The sequence below is a fragment of the Lepisosteus oculatus genome, chromosome 7 (assembly GCF_040954835.1).
Source record: "Lepisosteus oculatus isolate fLepOcu1 chromosome 7, fLepOcu1.hap2, whole genome shotgun sequence".
Classification (NCBI taxonomy): Eukaryota; Metazoa; Chordata; class Actinopteri; order Semionotiformes; family Lepisosteidae; genus Lepisosteus; species Lepisosteus oculatus.
Window position 1 is genome coordinate 9,192,889 of NC_090702.1, and position 19,333 is coordinate 9,212,221.

Consider the following 19,333-nt stretch of genomic DNA (forward strand, 5'->3'; position numbering starts at 1 on the left):
GGGAAACTAATTTTGGTAAAAGTGAAGGAATGAACTGGCAGCTGAGGAAGATAAACATGATTTTGGGGTGACAATATCTGTGTGGACAATAGGCATCTGGAATCTTGTGAAAAATACAAGATAAGCTAACTTGTTCAATCTTTTAATTTTAACTATTCATACTAGTTTCTCAGACATGATGGACAGAAAGGAATCAGCCCCTTGCTGCACTGAAGAACCAATTTCTTACATTCCTGATTAAGGAGTGCCCTTCGCACAATATTCATTCATTTTCTTTCCCAGTTTTTACTTCATTTGTCATCAGAATCACTTAGACCATTAGGGTACTGTATTTCTTTCTCTCCTGTCCTTGTTCATAAGGACATCGAGGAGATATTTTTTAGCTCTGAAACAAGTTATACAAATTCAGCTTGTACCAGATAAAAATGAAAAAAACAAACCTTTGCCTATTTAAAGTCCAATCTAAATATAATATATATCATAATGGTTACCTGTTTGAGTTCATATTAAACACCACAAATCAAAGGATATTCGTGAAATTGTTTAAGTAGTGTCTGATTGTTTTTCTTTCTGTGCAAACTCTATTATCCTACAAAATATTATTGGATTTTTCCCAAATGTGTTATTATCCTATCCCAAAAACTGCAAGACCAAGTTAAACTTAACAACTACAGGTCAATGGCTCTCACATTTATACCTATGCAGAGTCTGGAGAGAATAATGAAGCTATATGTTATTAAGGACACACAGGACCTTACTGATCCCCAGCAGCCTGCACACAGGGAAAGGGAGGAGTAGACAATACAATACTCACTTTGTCAAACATACCTGTATATAAACACCTATTCAAATGATTCAAACACTCAAAAAATGTCATATTGAATGGCAACTTGAAGAGATGTATTTGAGATTTTTTAACAAACAGTTTAAAAGTGGTAAAATAATCTCATGTACAAGGACTATCCAATAGAAGTGAACATTCTGTACACTGTTTTCTACATTTTGTATACTTATGATTGTAAGGACAAACACACAGACAGATTTCTTATGTAAAATAATACATTTTTATATTTATATTTAATTATTTTATTAAATGGTGCAATGAGTTCTCTTTGGAGTTAAATGTTTTGGATACCAAAAAATTTATATAATCGGTTTTAAGAGAAATGTAATTCCCGCTTCATTGGTCTAAATGATCAGACTGCAGAGATTGTTAATGATTACAAATTTTAGGTATAGGTCATAGATACAACAGATGCAAAACAGGATAGATCCTGAATGGTACACCAGTCAAACACACACACACTCACTCTCTCATACAATCTTCCCAGAAGTCAATTAACCTACCAGTGAAACTGGAACACCCACAGCAAAGCCACGCAAACATGGGGGGAAAATACAATTTCTACACAGGTCCATTTCTGAACCCAGTGCTCCAGTGCTGTGATCACTGCTTCAATATGCAGCCTAATACGTTTATTTTAACATAGCTTTCATATGATATGTTCCTCATATTGCTTGTTGTAACCTCTCTGTTGGTGGTGGTTGTTATGTTGTGTTGTTGTTGTTGTTTTGGACTGACATATCTCACACCAAATCATATTATACCCCTTATTAATCATCAATTAGTCATAAACACACATTTATATTAAATATATCATTACTATTAAAACAAAAAAAGAAAACTAAAAAAACACACCTGTCACTTTCCTGACCTGTTATTTCTGTGACTTCATGCTAGCCATTCTTTACACCACAGTAAACACCATGGTCTGAAGCTGTGTGGGTTGAATTGCTATCATTCAGAATTTGGTAGGAAGGTGAGGTTCAATGAAGCCCGAGATGAATACATCATGAATACATGAGAGAGAACATTTTGTGCCAGAAGCCAAATTGAAACATGCATTTTTGTACATATTTTCAAACCCTAATTTTTAAACTCCCAGCTTAAGTTCAAGTGCTGCACATTGAGACCATGTGAACTGAAATTAGTTAATTCTGTTCCCAGGACACTACAGTGTTCAAGCACCTCATTGCTGAAGAGGAGCCCAAACTCACCCCAGCTGTCTGCAGCAGCTCTGGGATATAAAGTTGTGCTGGTGGCCTGTGTTGATTGTTGCCTTCAGCTCCTTGTCACAGCACTATAGGGAAACAGAGACAATGGTAGAGTGAGTAAAAGGCCTACATGTGGCCTGCTTTACTGACACAGACAGCAGTTGGGTTGAATTTAGTATGATGAGGAAGGTTGAGGTGTTAACAAAAAACATGTATGTAAGGGGTCTCAAACTCCAGTCATCAAGGGTCAAACCTTTATTTCAGTCTGGAAATGAGGAATTATCTGATCACTCAGCACTGCTGTTCTTGATAAAAAATGCCATTTTAAATTGTATTAAGTATATAATTAGCAAATGACAGATGCTTAATGCTGAAGCTCAGTTTTTTTTTCTCAACATGTATCTTGGCTTGCTGTCTTTTGGTAGGCTTTCACTTTCCAGTGATTTTCAGACAGGCATTTATTTTCATCTCCTCCATGCATCTCAGCTGCTTTGCTTTAGGCTTTGTTTATGTGTGCAGGGGGAGGGGTGGGGTCCTGGACTCACCGTGACAATCAGTTGTACAGCAGCTCAAGAAAATACAGTAGCTGAGTGGTTTTTCTAAAGCAATGGAAAAGACCTTACAGGCACGCAGCACCACAGCAGGGACTCCATCACGACATGATCAAGCTCTGATAAACAGTTCTTCTAAAGACTCAGCCTTCTTCCTGTCACACAACCCATTCTGCAGTGTGGATCAGTAGCACACAGAGCCATTTTTTAAACACTATTCTATTTTGTATACGAACAGTCATGTATATAGAAATGGGGCCATTACCAATGTTTAATAGTGGTTATAAAGGGAGTGAAGACCTCCGTTTTCAGTGTGTGTCAAGTTTGTACAAACAGCTTTTCCTGGAGAAGTACTTTTTCTCGAATCTAAAAAAAGATGTGAAGCCATATGTAAAATCATTTTTATTATTTTTCTATACACTGCAATGCCTAAAGTAAGAAAATGTGAATACATATTAAATATGGGTGTGGGGTACGCATAGGTAAGGAAACTACTTTGTGAATCGTGCAATATAAATATAAATCTGAATTGGAATGGTAAATAAATTATTGCTGAGCAAAACGCTTGTAATTTACCATTTGTGTTTCTTATACTGCCGAGTTGAAAAACAGTAAAGCGAAAGTTGCACAATGCTTCACCTCAGTTATAGACCCTGCCCTACCATAATAATAAGCCAAAGGTACAGGAATAGGGTGGAGCAGTGGCTCTGTGGCTAAGGATCTGTGCCTGTGGGTGGAAGGTTGCTGGTTCAAATCCTATGGCTGGCAGAGGAATACTCTGTTGAATCCCTGAGTGAAATGTGAAAAGGCAATGTGAAAAGATGAGTTTCGAATACAAGAAATTGTATATGGCTAATAAAGTGATCTTATCTGATAGAAATGGCTCAGAATTTGATAACATGATTATAAGATGCACTAGGATCTCAAAAAAGACTAGGCCTCAAAAGAGCCATGATTATGGGTGGCTCTCATGCATAGCTGATGCAACAACAAACCTGGCTAATTTAAAAACTTGCAAGGGTATACAGCCAAAGTTGACCAATTCTTGAGTGGTCCCATATATCTACTGTACATCTGTGAATGTTTTACCATTAAATTGGAATTGAAACCTTTAAGTGGAACTTGCAATCATACAGTATACAGTATATATCATAAGGATATGAAGAGGGTTATTATGGAATATTTTTGCTGGGCAGTATATGGCACATATTTATAAAATAAATGTATAAATAAATACTTAGATAAAGTTACTGTGCTGCAAACACAAGTTAAAGTAATCTCAGAGGTTAGAGTAACTTCTCTGGGCCCTAACATTGGAAAAATTTCATTGACATGCTTAAAAATTCCTTCTATTTACTGAGAAGCACCAGAGGGCACGAGCAACTGCTAAGAAAAAGCAATACGCTGACATGATGTGAAAAATACTTTGCACTTTGAGAATAATAAAATGTGTGAAACATGCAGCTGGTGGCAGTTGTATCATTTTAAACTCAAGCTTGTTTCAGTAAAGAATGAGGCAGGTTTCTGCCTGGGGCTAGCAGAGCTTGACAATATAATTCACACTTTCACCTCTCAGCATGTTGTGTGCAGAGTATTTTATGAAAAGGGAAAGGTAAAGATATTTGAGAGTTGGATGGGGTGGCCTTCTCATATGGCTCAGTCACTTAAGGATGGGGTTGAGAGTGCATATTCCAGAGGCCAGCCTGAACAGTTCTCATCTCGCTTGTGAAGGTTAAGTTGATGGACACTTTAAGTTCCTGAATGGATAAAATGATTTTTTTTAATTCATGTATTTTTCTCATGATTGTCTTTTTTATACAGTACTTTTACTGCACCTTGCTAGAAATTGAGAGAAATTCTGCTGTGAAGCAAAAAACTCTAAACCCCTCCCCTTATACATTTCCTACAATACATTGTAGCGGTGAGGCTTATTAATAAGGCAGAATTAAGTGTTTCTGAGCTTTCCCAAATTAGGCCCCATTTCTCTGTTCATCTCTGTGGTGCAGCCACAGAGAAACCATTCATGCAAGATGTTTTCTTTTGATAAGGACAGCTCCCAAAGGGGGATGCACTTAGCTAAGCCTGGCTATCATGATCAATGGTCATCCATTGGCGCCTATCTGTCTAGGGAGTGCCAGTTGGACATCTGGACTGCATTACTAAGTGTCAGGACTAAGTGACTCATATCTCACCTTGATCAACCAATCAGGGACTGGTAGGGCCGAGTAACCCACGTGGGACTCTGATGCCCATGGAACTTTCAGCCAATCAATGAGCTGAAGTTCCTCCAGGTAAAAACAGGCAACACAGAGAGCCTGTTAGATTCAGGTTTAGATTAAGATTCAGATTCAGATTCAGAAAGGGAGATTCAACAAGATTCAGTAAGATTCTGGAGAGGAATCTGTGGACTGTTCTAAAGGGAATTCAAAGGAGAATTCCAGGGCAGGACGGCCTAGGAGCAGAAGGCTCCCAAGGGCAGGACATTCTCGCATCGCGCCTCCTGACCATCCTGAGACTCAGCCCGGACAACCACGGAACGGCCAGTGTGTCCGAGTGTCAGAACTTTCCTTTGTTCTAAGAGTCTAGAGTGGAGGTTGCAAGAGAGTAACCAGCAGCAGGCCTCGTGAACAGGTCGGAACTGTGGACAGCTGAATCACTATTCAGAACTAGCTCTTCATCAGGAACGAACCGGTCCTCTTCCTGACTTGCTGGGACCCACAGTCATCTTTTCTCCTGTGCACAAACTTTGCTAGTTAAAGCCAACAGTGAGCATCAGCAGCGCACCGTCGCAAGCCGCACAGCACAGCCTGGCACGGAGCCAGAGAGCGCGGATTGGACAGCAACAGCCTGCAACTGTTTCTTTGTGCCAGCTGGAGATCTGAATCCCCAGAGATTGGATGAGTATTCAACTTCAATGCATTACAGCTCGAGAATTCAATTGTTATCCCAACCAGTTGATATCAATTTAATTCCTAAGAGTTATGTACTTGTTTTGAGTATCTAATGTAGAAGTTGTAACCAAGTTCACTTTACGAAACGCTCTTAATGAATGATATACTGAACGTATGTCCTCTTGATATATGTAACTCTTTGTAACTGATTGAATATATACCTTTTGTATTCTGATAACCCACTCGATAAGATCTGTTAGTTTTATATGCATATTCTATGCATTAATAAATGTATCCTCGTGTATTAGTACCTGTGTGTGCGCGTTGTTTGAGTTATGTCGCATGGTTGGATTCTAAAGCCATCAAAAGAATCAACTTTGTGATTTACTGCTACAATTAATAATTGTCTCAGTAAATGCCCAAACCCTACAAAACTGGTGCCTTCAGAGAGCCACTATGATTACATATTTGGCGTCCCTGAACTGGTTTTCCCTACAACATTGAACCCGGATGTAAATGTTACAGGGCTATATAATCTCAAATAATTTTGCTCGTTATCCACCCTGAATTTGAACATTTCTCACTTTTCAATCTGATTCACTGCTGAATACTGACGATGTTCAATTCAAGATGTTATTTTAAAAGTGCTTGAGGCTCAAGATTAGCCTGGGGATGGCCAAGTTGTAACAGACAAAAATATGTAAGAGGGGAATTGGATTTGTTGAGATGCTCTAAATATCTGTAAATTAATGGCTGTGACTTCTCTGTTGTGTTGTAAAGCACTGGTGTCTTGGGTTTTAGGCAGCTGATCAATTTCAAAAGCCCTCCAGAAATGATCCAACTGGAGAATCCAACTGTTCATCAAAGGTCAGTTTTAATTGTGCTTCCCTCCAGTTCAGTGCTGATATATCTCTTCCAGCTGCCAGTGTTGCTGTTGTAAGAATGCAGATGCAAACTGATGGGGCAGAAAATCCCTTGTAAACTTTCATAAGAAATATCCTAATGCATCATATATAGAACCAATGAAAGAAATACATTCTAGGAACATTGTGACAAGATATATTATTCAGAGTTGCTCAACAATGCAGTTTTCCTGCATCTTTTTAAGTGTTGTGAAAAAACAGCATTCATTATCATTGTCTGTGAAATTATCAGGAGTTACTAGTGTATTAGAATAATCTGTAAAAAGATAGGTGCTTACATGTACCAATATGTGTATACATGTATCTGTATATTCTCTAGCCATCTCAAAAGCACACAAACATGCCCTAGCAGTACTCACACAGTAGATGAATGGTAAGGTACAGTGTACACCCTGTTATTCATTGAGGTCACTTGCAGTGGAATTATGCATTTAAGCAATTTTTCCCTTAAGCATTAATGTAAGATTTGATTGAAGGATTTTGCAATAAATATTATAGTATTTTATATATTAATGTACACTCTTGTGGTAAATGTATTCTTTTTTGATAAGGATATATTAAAATAAACAATAAATAAAATACAGCAAGCTATATACATAATTAGCCTAATGTTTGTGTTTTTTAATTTTACCTTTTATTTAGAGTATGTTTTAGTAACTGGTTGTTTTGTTTTTTTTATTTTCATATTTTCGGAGTTAAGAAGAGTGGTGTGGGACACAAGTTTTCAGTTTTGTTGAAATTTGAAAGTTATCATATTGTAAACAGGTAGGTGTTAACTGTACATTACAGTATCTGATAGTGCTTTATTTATTCTGTACAATTTGTAGCGTTCTGTTCCCTAGAGATGAACTGCCAGGACTATTTCTCCAAACTTAGATACACAATTGCTATCTCTTGTTCAGACCAAGCCAGTCTGTCAAAGGCACACACAAACACCACAGCCAATTTTCCCAGAAGCCAATTAACCTATGAGTACAGTACATGTATGTATGCGGATTGTGAGAGGAAACCAAACCACCTGAAGGAAACCTACGCAAACATAGGGAGGAAATACAAACTTCACACAGATAGCATCCCAGGTCAGGAATTGAACCCTGGGTCCCAGAACTGCACGGCACCCCCGTGCCACCCCCATGTGGGTGATACTCCAGTTCTAACAGTTTTTCTCCATAACCTTATGTGACAAATGCCCTAGCCAGGAGTTAATCCCAATCATTCACTCCAAACATGCACAGTGCAACTCCCTGTACTCCACCATGCCAAAAGCATACAGTAGATAGATGGCATCACTTCTTTAACTCACTCAGCACACTAAACCCTGTAACATTTGCATGTAACAGAAGTCAGACATTAGTCTATAATTATGTGTGTCAGCTTTGTCAGCATTCTTATGAATCGGCACTAGTTTAGCTGTTCTACAGTCCATGGGTACTACACCTCTCTTCACAGGTGGCTCTGTGGCTAAGGATCTGTACCTGTGGTTAGAAGGTTGCCAGTTCAAATCCTGCAGCTGGCAGAAGAATCCTCCATATAATGGCAGACCCTGTGCTTTGACCCCAGGCTCTCTCCCTGTCTGTGTGTCTCATGGAGAGCAAGCTGGGATATATGAAAAGATAATTCCTAATGCAAGAAATTGTAAAGGGTCAATAACGTGATATTATTATTATTAAGCGACAGTTGAAAGGAAAACTTATTTTGTTTAATAAAAAAACTACCTTCTGCTGCTTGAGGCATACTGTTGACTTTTTCAAAGTCAGCATCTGAGTGAAATAGTGGTTTAGTACATCCGTCATTTCCTTTTCATCATCTAGAACAGTGGTACTCAAACATTTTCGATGACGGAACCCTTTTTCTGTTGAAGCTAATGCCGCAGATCCCCAGCAACCTTTTTTCTTACTTTTCAGGATTAGCTATGACGGTGTTCTGCAAAAAGCATTCTAGGACTGCTATTCAGAGGCAATTTAGCCAATTATTACGGAAGAAACTATCATTTGCTTTTGTTTTAATTGTAAGCACTGTATGAGCCCATTGAGTATATTTCAGTCATTTATTAATCACGTTAGGCTAGCAGCCTTATCACCCTGCAACTCGCAACTGGCAACCCACTGAAGCTAAGCAGGGTTGAGTCTGGACAGTACCTAGTTGTGAGACCTCCTGGGACCTGTATTAGTGGGACCAGTGGGGGTTACCCACCCTGTGGTCTGTGTGGGTCCTAATGCCCCAGTATAGTAGCAGGGACACTATACTGTAGTGGGTGCTGTCTTTCCAATGAGACGTTAAACCGATAATCCTCAGACCTTTCTTGAGAACAGTAGGGGAGTTATCCCAGCCCTTACTGTGGCCTACAAATTGTCCCCATGTACTGTATAGTATGATTGCTTTGCAGTTGCCCTGCGATGGAGTGGCGCCCTGTCCAGGGTGTACCCTGCCTTGAGCTTGTTGCTTGCCGGTTATGCTCCGTCTTCACCGCGACCCTCACCAGGAAAACCGGAAGTGAACATGGATGGATTAATCACATGATAACTTGTCTACGATTCAATAAAGTTCAATAAAGCTTAATCACTGAAATACTCTTTAAGAATAAAATAATCAAAGTTCTTACCACTGGTTTGACCAAGTTAGAAGAAAACCAGAAGGGTTTCCTTCTGGTTTGAAAACCGTTTAATTGTTTACATTGTTAACGAAGGAAAAAAAACTAATAGATTTATAAAACCAGACGACATACGAAACGTTGGTAGCAAAATGACTAAGTAAAACACAGTGAGACAACAATACATGTATTTTTTTTTAAAAGAGTGCTGATAATTTTTAAGCAACATTTACTTCGAACCAGTAGGACTAGAACAATCTCAGCGTGATGAGTGAGTTTGCCTCTTCTACGTTTTTTTTTTATAGCTGGAGTTGTGGATGTGAGTTGCAGTCTCATGTTCGACTCTGCATCCAATCAGTTGCGATACTTTGTGTTTGTGGACACGTACTGTACGACGAAAATCCGGTTTCACACAGATCGGTAGTCACATACGGGAGAAGAACAGAGCTTTCTCTGATAGTACTGGATATTCGTTTTCGGTGCTGCACCAAAACTCTTCATTAAAAGCTGTTTGTAAGAAAGAATCTGAATTTAGGTCAATGAACTTCTCATTTCCTTGTGACGTGAAGTCTCTTAAGTTTTATGTCACATTTTTCTTTTTCTTTTTTCTCTCTCTCGTGGTTGCAGCAATTTCTAAGCGATCCTTCTACACAGTAACATGCTATTTTCTCTCATTGCGAGAGTTTTTGAGATTAGCCGGATGGCGAAATGGCAAATATTTGTACAGTATCTCCAAACAAGATCGATGAAGTGGAAATGGAAGAGGAAATTTCATCCGACACCTTTGAGGTACCCTCTGGCTCTAGCAGCGAAAGCACAGAAATGTATTCAGAGAGTGAATTTGAAGATGACGTTTCAGAAGATACTGTACAGTATGTCGAATTTTTCTGACTTCTTGGAGCCATGAAAAGCCATCGTAACTCAATTTTTTGTTTTCATTGATAGCAAATTTTTATTTTTCTTATAGCCTATTTGAGAGCTTACGGAACCCCTGCGGTTTGAGAACCACTGATCTAGAACATTGCATCTGCAAACAGAATTCCAACTAAAAATATACTCTTCCTTTTACACAAATACCCCTGATTCTGACATAATTGAAGCACATTCTCTTTAGATGACAGATTTTTCATCCTCCTGCTGATTTTAATTAGCAATTATAAGAATTATTTTTCTTTCTTTGACAATGATTATTGTTTACAGATACAAGCAATGACAATGGGACCCCCATTAGCACCCAATTATGCAAATATATGCATGTTAATTTGAAGACGATTATCTTGATAACAGTAATCTTTATGAAGGTTGTAAAATACTGAACTTGTAAGAGCAAGATGATTTTGCCTGTCATTGACACTAATTTGGAAACTTTGTGAATTCCATTTATACAAAGGTTAACAATGAACAGGTTAACACTGTTGTGAAAAATGAATTATATTAATTTACTATATGTGAGTCTTTGTGATAATCATTTTAGTACCACTGTACTGTATGTTGCAAAACAGCAAATAAAATAACTTTATCAGTCAGTTATCATCCAATTATTAAAGAAGTATCTCATTCAAATATATACTATAGATTGTGTAGAAACTTAGGAAGAGGAATACTTTGAAGACCAATAATACCAATTTAGAATATGTTTATTATATGTTTATTTATAAAATATGTTATGTGATTTCACATAATCCTTAGGGTTATTCAACTAAGTCTATATTTGGCAATAAGAATAATTCCTTACACTTGTAAAGTATACAGTATAGTGCTTTTCTGGACACTCCAATCAAAGTGCTTTACAGATAACGGGGACTTCTCTCCACCACCACCAATGTGCAGCATCCACCTGGATGATGCGATGGCAGCCAAAGTGCACCAGTACTCTTACCACACATCAGATAGTATTTTGCCCTTGGATAAATCAATTCACTTTTTAACACATCTACTTGTCACTTAATTTTAGAGTACATAATTTTAATAGTGAGCACGCAAAGAACTTATTAAAATATACTAGTGAAAGCTTATTATCTCAAATCTTGCCAAGAAAAATAAAATGGGATGTTTTTCAGTAGCACGTTTTGGAAAAATCCTATTAAAGCATTTTAAATTTTGTACTCTGGTCATACAAAGCTAAATTGAATTTTGTATTTAATAATATAATTATATTATTAATACTAATACAATAATATTATAACACTAATATAATAACAATTAAATTGATTAATTACCATGCCCATGTGAAAATGGTTATGGATATAAAATCATTCATCAGATTAAGTGAACAACAACTTTAAACATGATAGTACTTCTTGCTGAGTTCTGATTTGAAGTGTATTGGTGTCAAAAAGCTAAGGAGTCAGGTGGTGAAGAGTCACTTTGGAGGTATAAATTAAAGATGTCATCCCAAATCAGATGAAAAAAAGAATTCGATTTTATACTCTGGCTATGAAATTATTTAGATGAATGTCCTTCTCCATATGTATAAAACTCACTTTCAGCTGCATCTTGAAGGAAGGTGGAACATTAGCTTCAGTTGAACAGTTGAAATTAGAGACGTAATGTTGATTAATGATGGATATCAGTGTATTCTAAAAACTGTTGCAGTTTCATTCTTTGTATGACTGGCTATGCTGTTTAAATAAGTTGTATTTATTAGAGACTGCATTTTAAAATTATTTTCTTAATTCTCTAAAGTAAGTTATGGATATTATTGTAATTCTGAAAAATTGAGATACATTGTTTTTTAATGAGGTGTCTTGTATCTTTATAAAAAAATGTCAATATTTAAACAGCCACTGTTGGCGTTTGTAAGGGTGAAGTATGTTTGCTGTGATTTTTTATTGTAGTGACAAAAGAAAACCTTTGAGAAACATAAACAAATGGAATATAATACAATAAATATGGAATAAAAAAATGATTTTTTCTCCCAGAAAAGCTCAATGAGATGTCTTGAATGAGTCTAGACCACTGGTGAGACCTTTGGACTCATTTACAATTTTTAAAGGTTGGTTAGTCTTCAAAATAGAAAATTTTCCAGATAAGCGAACCACCACTTCTTTCAAACAGCACTGTGGTGTTTTGATTTTTTTTTCTTTGCCACTTCAAACCCCAGCTTGGATGTCTGTCTGGGTGGAGTTTGCATGGTCTCCTTGAATTTATGTAGATTCTGGCCAGGTGCTGCAATTACCCCACCTCTCCGGTTTGATTGGCTACTCTAAATCACCCCTTTCCTTGGTTCTATGCTAGATTGAAATCCCAACCAGGTGGGAGTCCCCACATTGTGTACTGTGTCTCTTTATAAGGCTCAAGACTGCTGCACCCCTTACCAGTATAAGTGATGTACTGATAATGGATGGACCATTTATTTACATCTTCAGCCGTGGGTAACACATCACATGCTGGAGTCCAGAACAAACCTCCCTGGCTTCTTTAAAGAAATGGCTGGATGAAATCCTTAGCTACTAGCAATAAAATGGGCTAGATACATTGAATGACATCCTGTCCTTTATATCATTTCTAAGTTCTTACAGTATGTCTTATGCAGAAAACAAATGAGTATGATTATTGATTAAAACCTGAGCTATACTCATGTACTGATGTATACTGATGTATACTCGCACCCTGATACACCAGCTCCTCTAGATTCTTGAGGGAGAGACAGTTTTATTCTGCCATGGACAGTAATGGACACAAGCATTTAGAAAAATGGACTCAGATTTATGGTTTCTTTAACTTTTGCTCCAGGAATAGTTCTCCTAAAATAACAAAAACAATGATAGTCATATCAGAGAAGTTGCTGTTTCTCCAGCCAGCTAGTTTATAAACATCAAAGCTTCAAAGCTTATTTTCATAAAGATGTCATCCATTGACTTTGTTGCATGAATATACGTATCTCCCTTGATTCTGTAGTTTTAATTTATTGTGTACTGTAGATCAAAATACTTGCTTCCCTATTGTAATTATTTATGTTCTACATGCCCTAACATCCTATTCAATCCTATTCAGAATGGTGATGACTTCAGACACACATCTAAAAATGGCAAGCAGTTCTTATTATTCTGTTTTCACAGGCATGTTTGAAACCCCTCTCAACATTTCATTTACAAACCAATATCACTTGTATAATTAACAAATCAATATCACCAGGCTAAATAAATTATTAACGTATTCATATTTTTACATAATCATGTATACAATTTAAATCATTATTAATGTTGTTATTAATCTCTAGGAGGCATCTGCATATCCTGTATGCAAATCTTCAGATTGCAAGTGTCCCATTTTCTTGTTATAATGCATGGAATTTCCAAATAAATTTCCTTCAGAAACATGCTGTTACTGTATTGTATGTCCTACTTTTAAAAGTTCCTTTTATGGACATGATTCTTGATAAATACTGAGACTGAGATATTGTGGAATACATTTGCCATACACAAGGGGATATTAGACACAGACATATTAAATTATTGTTCATGACCTTCCACTGACTGGCATTCCCTTGGGTAAGTGCAGTATACAGTACTTGGATCCTGCATAAAAAAGGCTTATATGTAGTGACATGGAGTAAGTGATACAGTCACCTCCAAAGTTATTGGCACCCTTAACAACAGACAATTGGCATGGAAGTGGTGTCCAATTGTAGATTTGGAAACTTGGTGACCCCAAGATGCAAACAGGTTCTGTAATTCTTCAAATGTGACCTCGGACCTTGTGACCTTGCCTCCCAAGCCATCCTCCTCACTGTTTGAAGGGAACTTGCATCCTCTACCAGGCAAGTTTACCACCATTACAGTGACTTAAATGTTCTTAATTATTGCCTTGGTATACAGTACTTAGTTTGCATTTATTCCTTGTACCCATTGCCAAATTTATAAAGGTCCGAGGTCTCTGTTCATTTTTTAGTTCTTTGCCTTTCCCCATGGTGGTGGCTGATGGATGAAAAGATGTTATTTGCATGTTACTTCATTTTTATAACCCAATGAAAAAGGAATCCATAGAACTCCATCATATACAGTAGTTCCTTAAGACTCAGATGAACATAAAAAGTAGAATATGAATGCGGATGTAATTTTATTTGATTTAATTTATAAGAATCTTTAGAGGTGCCAGTAATTTTGACATCTATCTATTTGAGAAGTAAAATTATTACTTTTTAATAACAAAAAACTAGAATACAAGAATATAGCTTCCCTATATTTTCTATATGATCATACAGTTTTTATTTTTTGCTCATCTTTATCAAGGTGACTGTACTGTACATCATCAATGAAAATAAATATTGGTACAAAATGAAAAAGGTGACACAACAAATGAAAATTACTGAATATTTTCAGGAAAAGTCTTAGGTATAATTATAATAATAATAATTGCTTACACTTATATAGCACTTTTGTGGACAGTCCACTCAAAGCGCTTTACAGGTAATGGGGACTCCCCTCCACCACCACCAATGTGCAGCATCCACCTGGATGATGCAACGGCAGCCATAGCTCAGCAATCAGTGGGGAGGAGAGCAGAGTAATGAAGCCAATTTATAGAGGGGGATTGTAAGGAGGCCATGATTGATAAAGGCCAATGGGAAATTTGGCCAGGACGGCAGGGTACACCCCTACTCTTTTCGAGAAACGCCCTGGGATTTTTAATGACCACAGAGAGTCAGGACCTCAGTTTTGCGTCTCATCCGAAGGACGGCGCTTGTTTACAGTCTAGTGTCCCCGTCACTACACTGGGGCATTAGGACCCACATGAGCCGCAGGGTGAGCGCCCCCTGCTGGCCCCACTAACACCTCTTCCAGCAGCAACCTTAGTTTTTCCCAGGAGGTCTCCATCCAGGTACTGACCAGGCTCACACCTGCCTAGCTTCAGTGGGTTGCCAGTTGTGAGCTGCAGGATGATATGGCTGCTGGCGTGTGAATATAAGGTAAGAAGTAAGAAGTAAGAGGTAAGAAGTTCCTTGCACTGAACATGTTTTAAATATGTTTAACAAAAGAAAAAAGAAAATGTGAAAAGCTATGTTCCATATACAGAAAGTGGTGGAGCACAGGCTCATTTAGGGAAGTGGTGGGGTCCCCTTCACCAGGTTTTGAAGATGAGCAAAAGGGTCTGATCATAGTATCACAGTTTGTACTAACGTAACAAGGAGATCTCTCTCTTGAGACCCTTTATAGGCTGAATTGACATGAATCAATAAAGCTATAAATTCGAAACTATTAAACAAATTCTTGTTTGCAAGAGACGGCTAGTTTCTGCCTGGTTCAAATCCACTACCGATTACCCAGGGCTGATTTTTTGCAGCCATGTTTTTGAATTAGAATATCTAACAATATTAGAAATATCTTGGATGAAATTCTGAAATTGGTCTGCTACTAACCTGCTTTCATTTGAACCCTTTCCTGTGATTGGTTCATGTTTTTATATAACAAAGTTTTATCATTATACAGTACTATTTTTTCAGGAATTAACTAATTAAGCTTCACTATTCCAAAACAAAAAGATCTTCATGGACTTTTTCGAATAAATTGCCCGTTGATGTAATTTACTTGTTTATAAACAAATACAGTAGCTCATTCTGTACCTTAGCTAATATAATAAGCCTTCCCTAAATGTTTCTGCAAATGGGCCATTTGGAAAGGGGAACAGTTTTCATCTACACACCTCTATTCCTTATTAAAATTCACAAAACAGACACACAGAGGGTGGAACTCGGCCCCAATTTACAGCACACACAATCTGCCAGTCTAGACTAATACATAACATGAATTATCTGATTTTCAATTTAGTTTTGTAAAGTTGTTGATTTAGTTTTTAGGAAAGATGCAATCCGACACAATAAATGTGATGTTTCATGTACTGTAGATGGATATATAGGTGGATGCTGCACATTGGTGGTGGTGGAGGGGAGTACCCATTACCTGTAAAGTGCTTTGAGTGGATTGTCCAGAAAAGCGCTATATAAGTGTAAGCAATTATTATTATTAATTCTTCTTCTTCTTCTTCTTCTTCTTCTTCTTCTTCTTCTTCTTCTTCTTCTTCTTCTTATTATTATTATTATTATTATTATTATTATTATTATATAGTTTAACACAGCCAATCTTTCTGAGGTTCTTTTTAATTATTAAGCTGTGTTCACTAAGAAAAGCTAACCAAAGGTTTGGCCACAGCTCAATGCCTCTTGCGAGATGGAACTGAAAGCCAAAATAATATTTTATTTTTATTTGATTAAATTTCTTTCCATTTGGTAGACGTTTTTATTCAAAGCCACTTACTGTCACATCTGGTCAAGATACAAAGGGTGCGTACTGTATAACAGTAGCTAAACGGAGCATTTCAAATATACTGTATATCAGACATATTCAGTGCACATCATCAAGATCTCTGTTAGTATAAAAGAACCAGTACTCTCTGGACTGTATCACATGCTAAATGAGTCCCAAGTTAAAATAAGGCCCCAAAGGCATAAAAGTCATAAGACAAAATAAGGAATATGCAAGGCTTTATAGGAAAGAAGAAAATATTTTTAACATAAGGAAGGTCTGTGGCAACTACTGAGCCTATTGAATAGAAGCATAAGGAAGAAGGCAGAACTGTACCCTGGATGGGACACTAGTCTATAGTCAGATACACAGGGACATGTCTTTGAAAGGTCAGAGGAAACTCCACACACAGAAGGAACCCCTGTCCAGAATCTGAGGACACGTGAACTCCGAGGAAACAGTCCTGTCACATCACCAGGCCACCCAATTGCAGTTTCTTTTGAAATGACAATTCTCCCACAATGTACAGCGATAAGAGCGATAAATGCACATGTAAATGCTGAATTCTCTTTGGATTTGTAAAGTCAATGAAAATTGCATAATCAAATAAACTAGTCAGTAATCTTCTAGGTCAGAATTAATGTGTGTGCAGCCCAACACACTTGGGGTATGGATTACCTAAACTGTATTTTCTGTAGAACAATTGCCAAAGGCCTCATAAAAAAGCAATATTTGTCTGTGAATTCAGCTTATGAAACAGAGCCTCATCGCACTGCAGGTCCATTTCAGCCCAGCAGAGACTATGGATTGAGTCTGTGCATATTTATCATCTCTGTGATAATGAGGTTGAGATGCATGTGAGTGGAATGGAAATGTCAGACCAATAGAACCACAGCCTCTGACTTTTTATTATCACAAGACCTTTAGAATCAATAAAATGAAATTATAGGACTATTTCAGAATATTCTCCCCAAGCATGTTTTAAGGGGTATTTTTTTAAACAGCTCTCTTACTCCCACAGTACCTGCAGGCGAGAAGCCATTAAATTATCTGATAGCCTCCGTTACTAAGAATGTGGGGATAGGAGGAAGCAATTGAAGAGCTGCCTAATACCTTGTCCTACAATATTTTCAGTGACTGACAAAGCTAACTGCTACTGTGACAGTAGCTAAATAGTGAAATAACATTGCATGAGTAAGTAAACATACAAAGTTAGCACAATATTATAATATCTTAGTGGTTCTCTTTTACTAACATTGATCTTTATGATCTTTATGATGTGCACTAAATCGTAATACAGTATATCTGAAATGTTCCGTTTAGCTCATGTTATATGCACCTTTTGTATCTTGACCACATGTGATTGTAAGTGGCTTTAGATAAAATGTTTGCCAAATGAAGAAATGCACTAATTAATATTAAACTCACCTTTGTTTATGTTTCAGTACTCCTATTGGGATAAAACTGTGAATGTCACTAAATAACTATTTAAACTGATGTGATTTTATAGACATTGGCCTGTATCCAGTATCCAATAGACCCACAAGACTTTGGCATCTTTGATCTTGGATAGCCACTTTAACGTATTCAGAAACGGAGAGATACAGTAAATAGAAAACAAGGAGCAAAAGATCTACCTGGCAATAATAATCATCTGGCGTCAGAAGTAGCCCTTTCACTTGTTGAAATCAAGTGAAACTACTGTATCTAATCAAACCATCTAATTTAATTAATCAAATTAGAAAAAAATAGCTACAATAATTCTTATGAATTGTTTTCCTAAAATAAATTATTGTGTATAACTATAAATATAACAATATTATCTTGGAGAAAATCCACCAGAAAAGTGACAAAAGTACGTTCCATTAAGAAATAATATAGAGAAAGTAACATTGTTTTTCAATAATTTTCAATGTATTGTCTATGAAATTCTGCTCTGTACAATCTATTGATTTAAATCTGCTCACTACAAGGGCAGTGACTCCGTACAACCTATTGATTAATTTCAATAGCAACAAGCCTGATTGTAATAGTTTTAAAACATCATAGGTGAATATTTATACTTAGTTATAAAAAGTTTTGCTGCCCCAAAACTTGAGAGCCTCCTAGTTTTGTACCTTGCAGCAGATAACCAGTGCCTCTAAGGATTTGGATTTATCTTCTGTCGTCTGTCCCTCCTCCTTCCTTGTGTTTTCCAACATTTCTCTCTCCCGTTTCTCCCCTTTTGTGCCTGTCTCCTCTGCTGCTTCTACCTCCTTTATCTCTCCCTCCTCTGGAGACTCTTTCTCCACTGTGGATGTTCTTGTTTCTGCTGCTTCTCTGTCCTCCTTCTCCTCTGCCAGTGGGGAGCGCACCCTGGTGGACAAGTCTCTGCTCTCCCCCCTCAGCCTCGTCACGTTTCCCTCTAAGAGGCGCCGCTGTACAATGCTGTGAGGTTGCTGTAGAAATGAAGGGAGAGGTGAACAGAAATTAAAGAGGTCATCGTGGACAGAGAAAATGTATTTCTGGGTCCTTTAGTTTGTGTAGTCATACATACACATTGTTAAAACAGAATATTTGATTCAAAGCCTAAAAGCTGAGGACTACTAAGGGTAAGATAACTTGCAAAAAATTATCAGCAAAAGCTAAAAGGAAGCAAATACTGCAATATGTTGATTGTACTGTATAAATATCCAGTCCCAATATTTGGTGGTTTGTTGGTGTTTACAGCCACAAATCTTTCTGAATAAGTCTCTATCAACTTTTTCACACAGGCTTTGTGCAATTTTTGTCCTTTCTTCTTGTCAAATTTTATTATGTTATCTCAAGTTGCTAGAGGATTACTTATGGACAGCAGTATTGAAATGTTTACACAGATTTGCGATAAGATTTAAGTCAGTAATTTGACTGGGCCACTCAACGAAATGCAGTTTTGTAATTTTAAGGCACTCCAGTTTAGCTTTGGCCTCGTGTTTTGTCTCATTCTCCAAATGAAAGATGAATTTATGTCCTAGGTTTAGCACTTTAGCAGACTGAACCAGGTCTCCTCTTAGATGTGCCTGTAATTTGCTCCATCCATTTCCAAATACACCTACACCTT

The 19,333-nt window shown here is 37.2% G+C and overlaps 1 protein-coding gene across 1 annotated transcript in view; it reads right to left on the reverse strand.

The window, feature by feature from the left end:
- Nucleotides 1-19,333, reverse strand: part of nrip2 (nuclear receptor interacting protein 2) — a 49,472-nt gene that overhangs the window by 5,441 nt on the left and 24,698 nt on the right. Inside the window, exons 2-3 of the mRNA XM_006633690.3 lie at nucleotides 18,372-18,692; nucleotides 2,059-2,141 (exon numbers count right to left, since the gene is read on the reverse strand). Coding sequence (XP_006633753.2) covers nucleotides 2,059-2,141; nucleotides 18,372-18,692 — 404 coding nt within the window. The remainder of the gene's footprint in view (nucleotides 1-2,058; nucleotides 2,142-18,371; nucleotides 18,693-19,333) is intronic.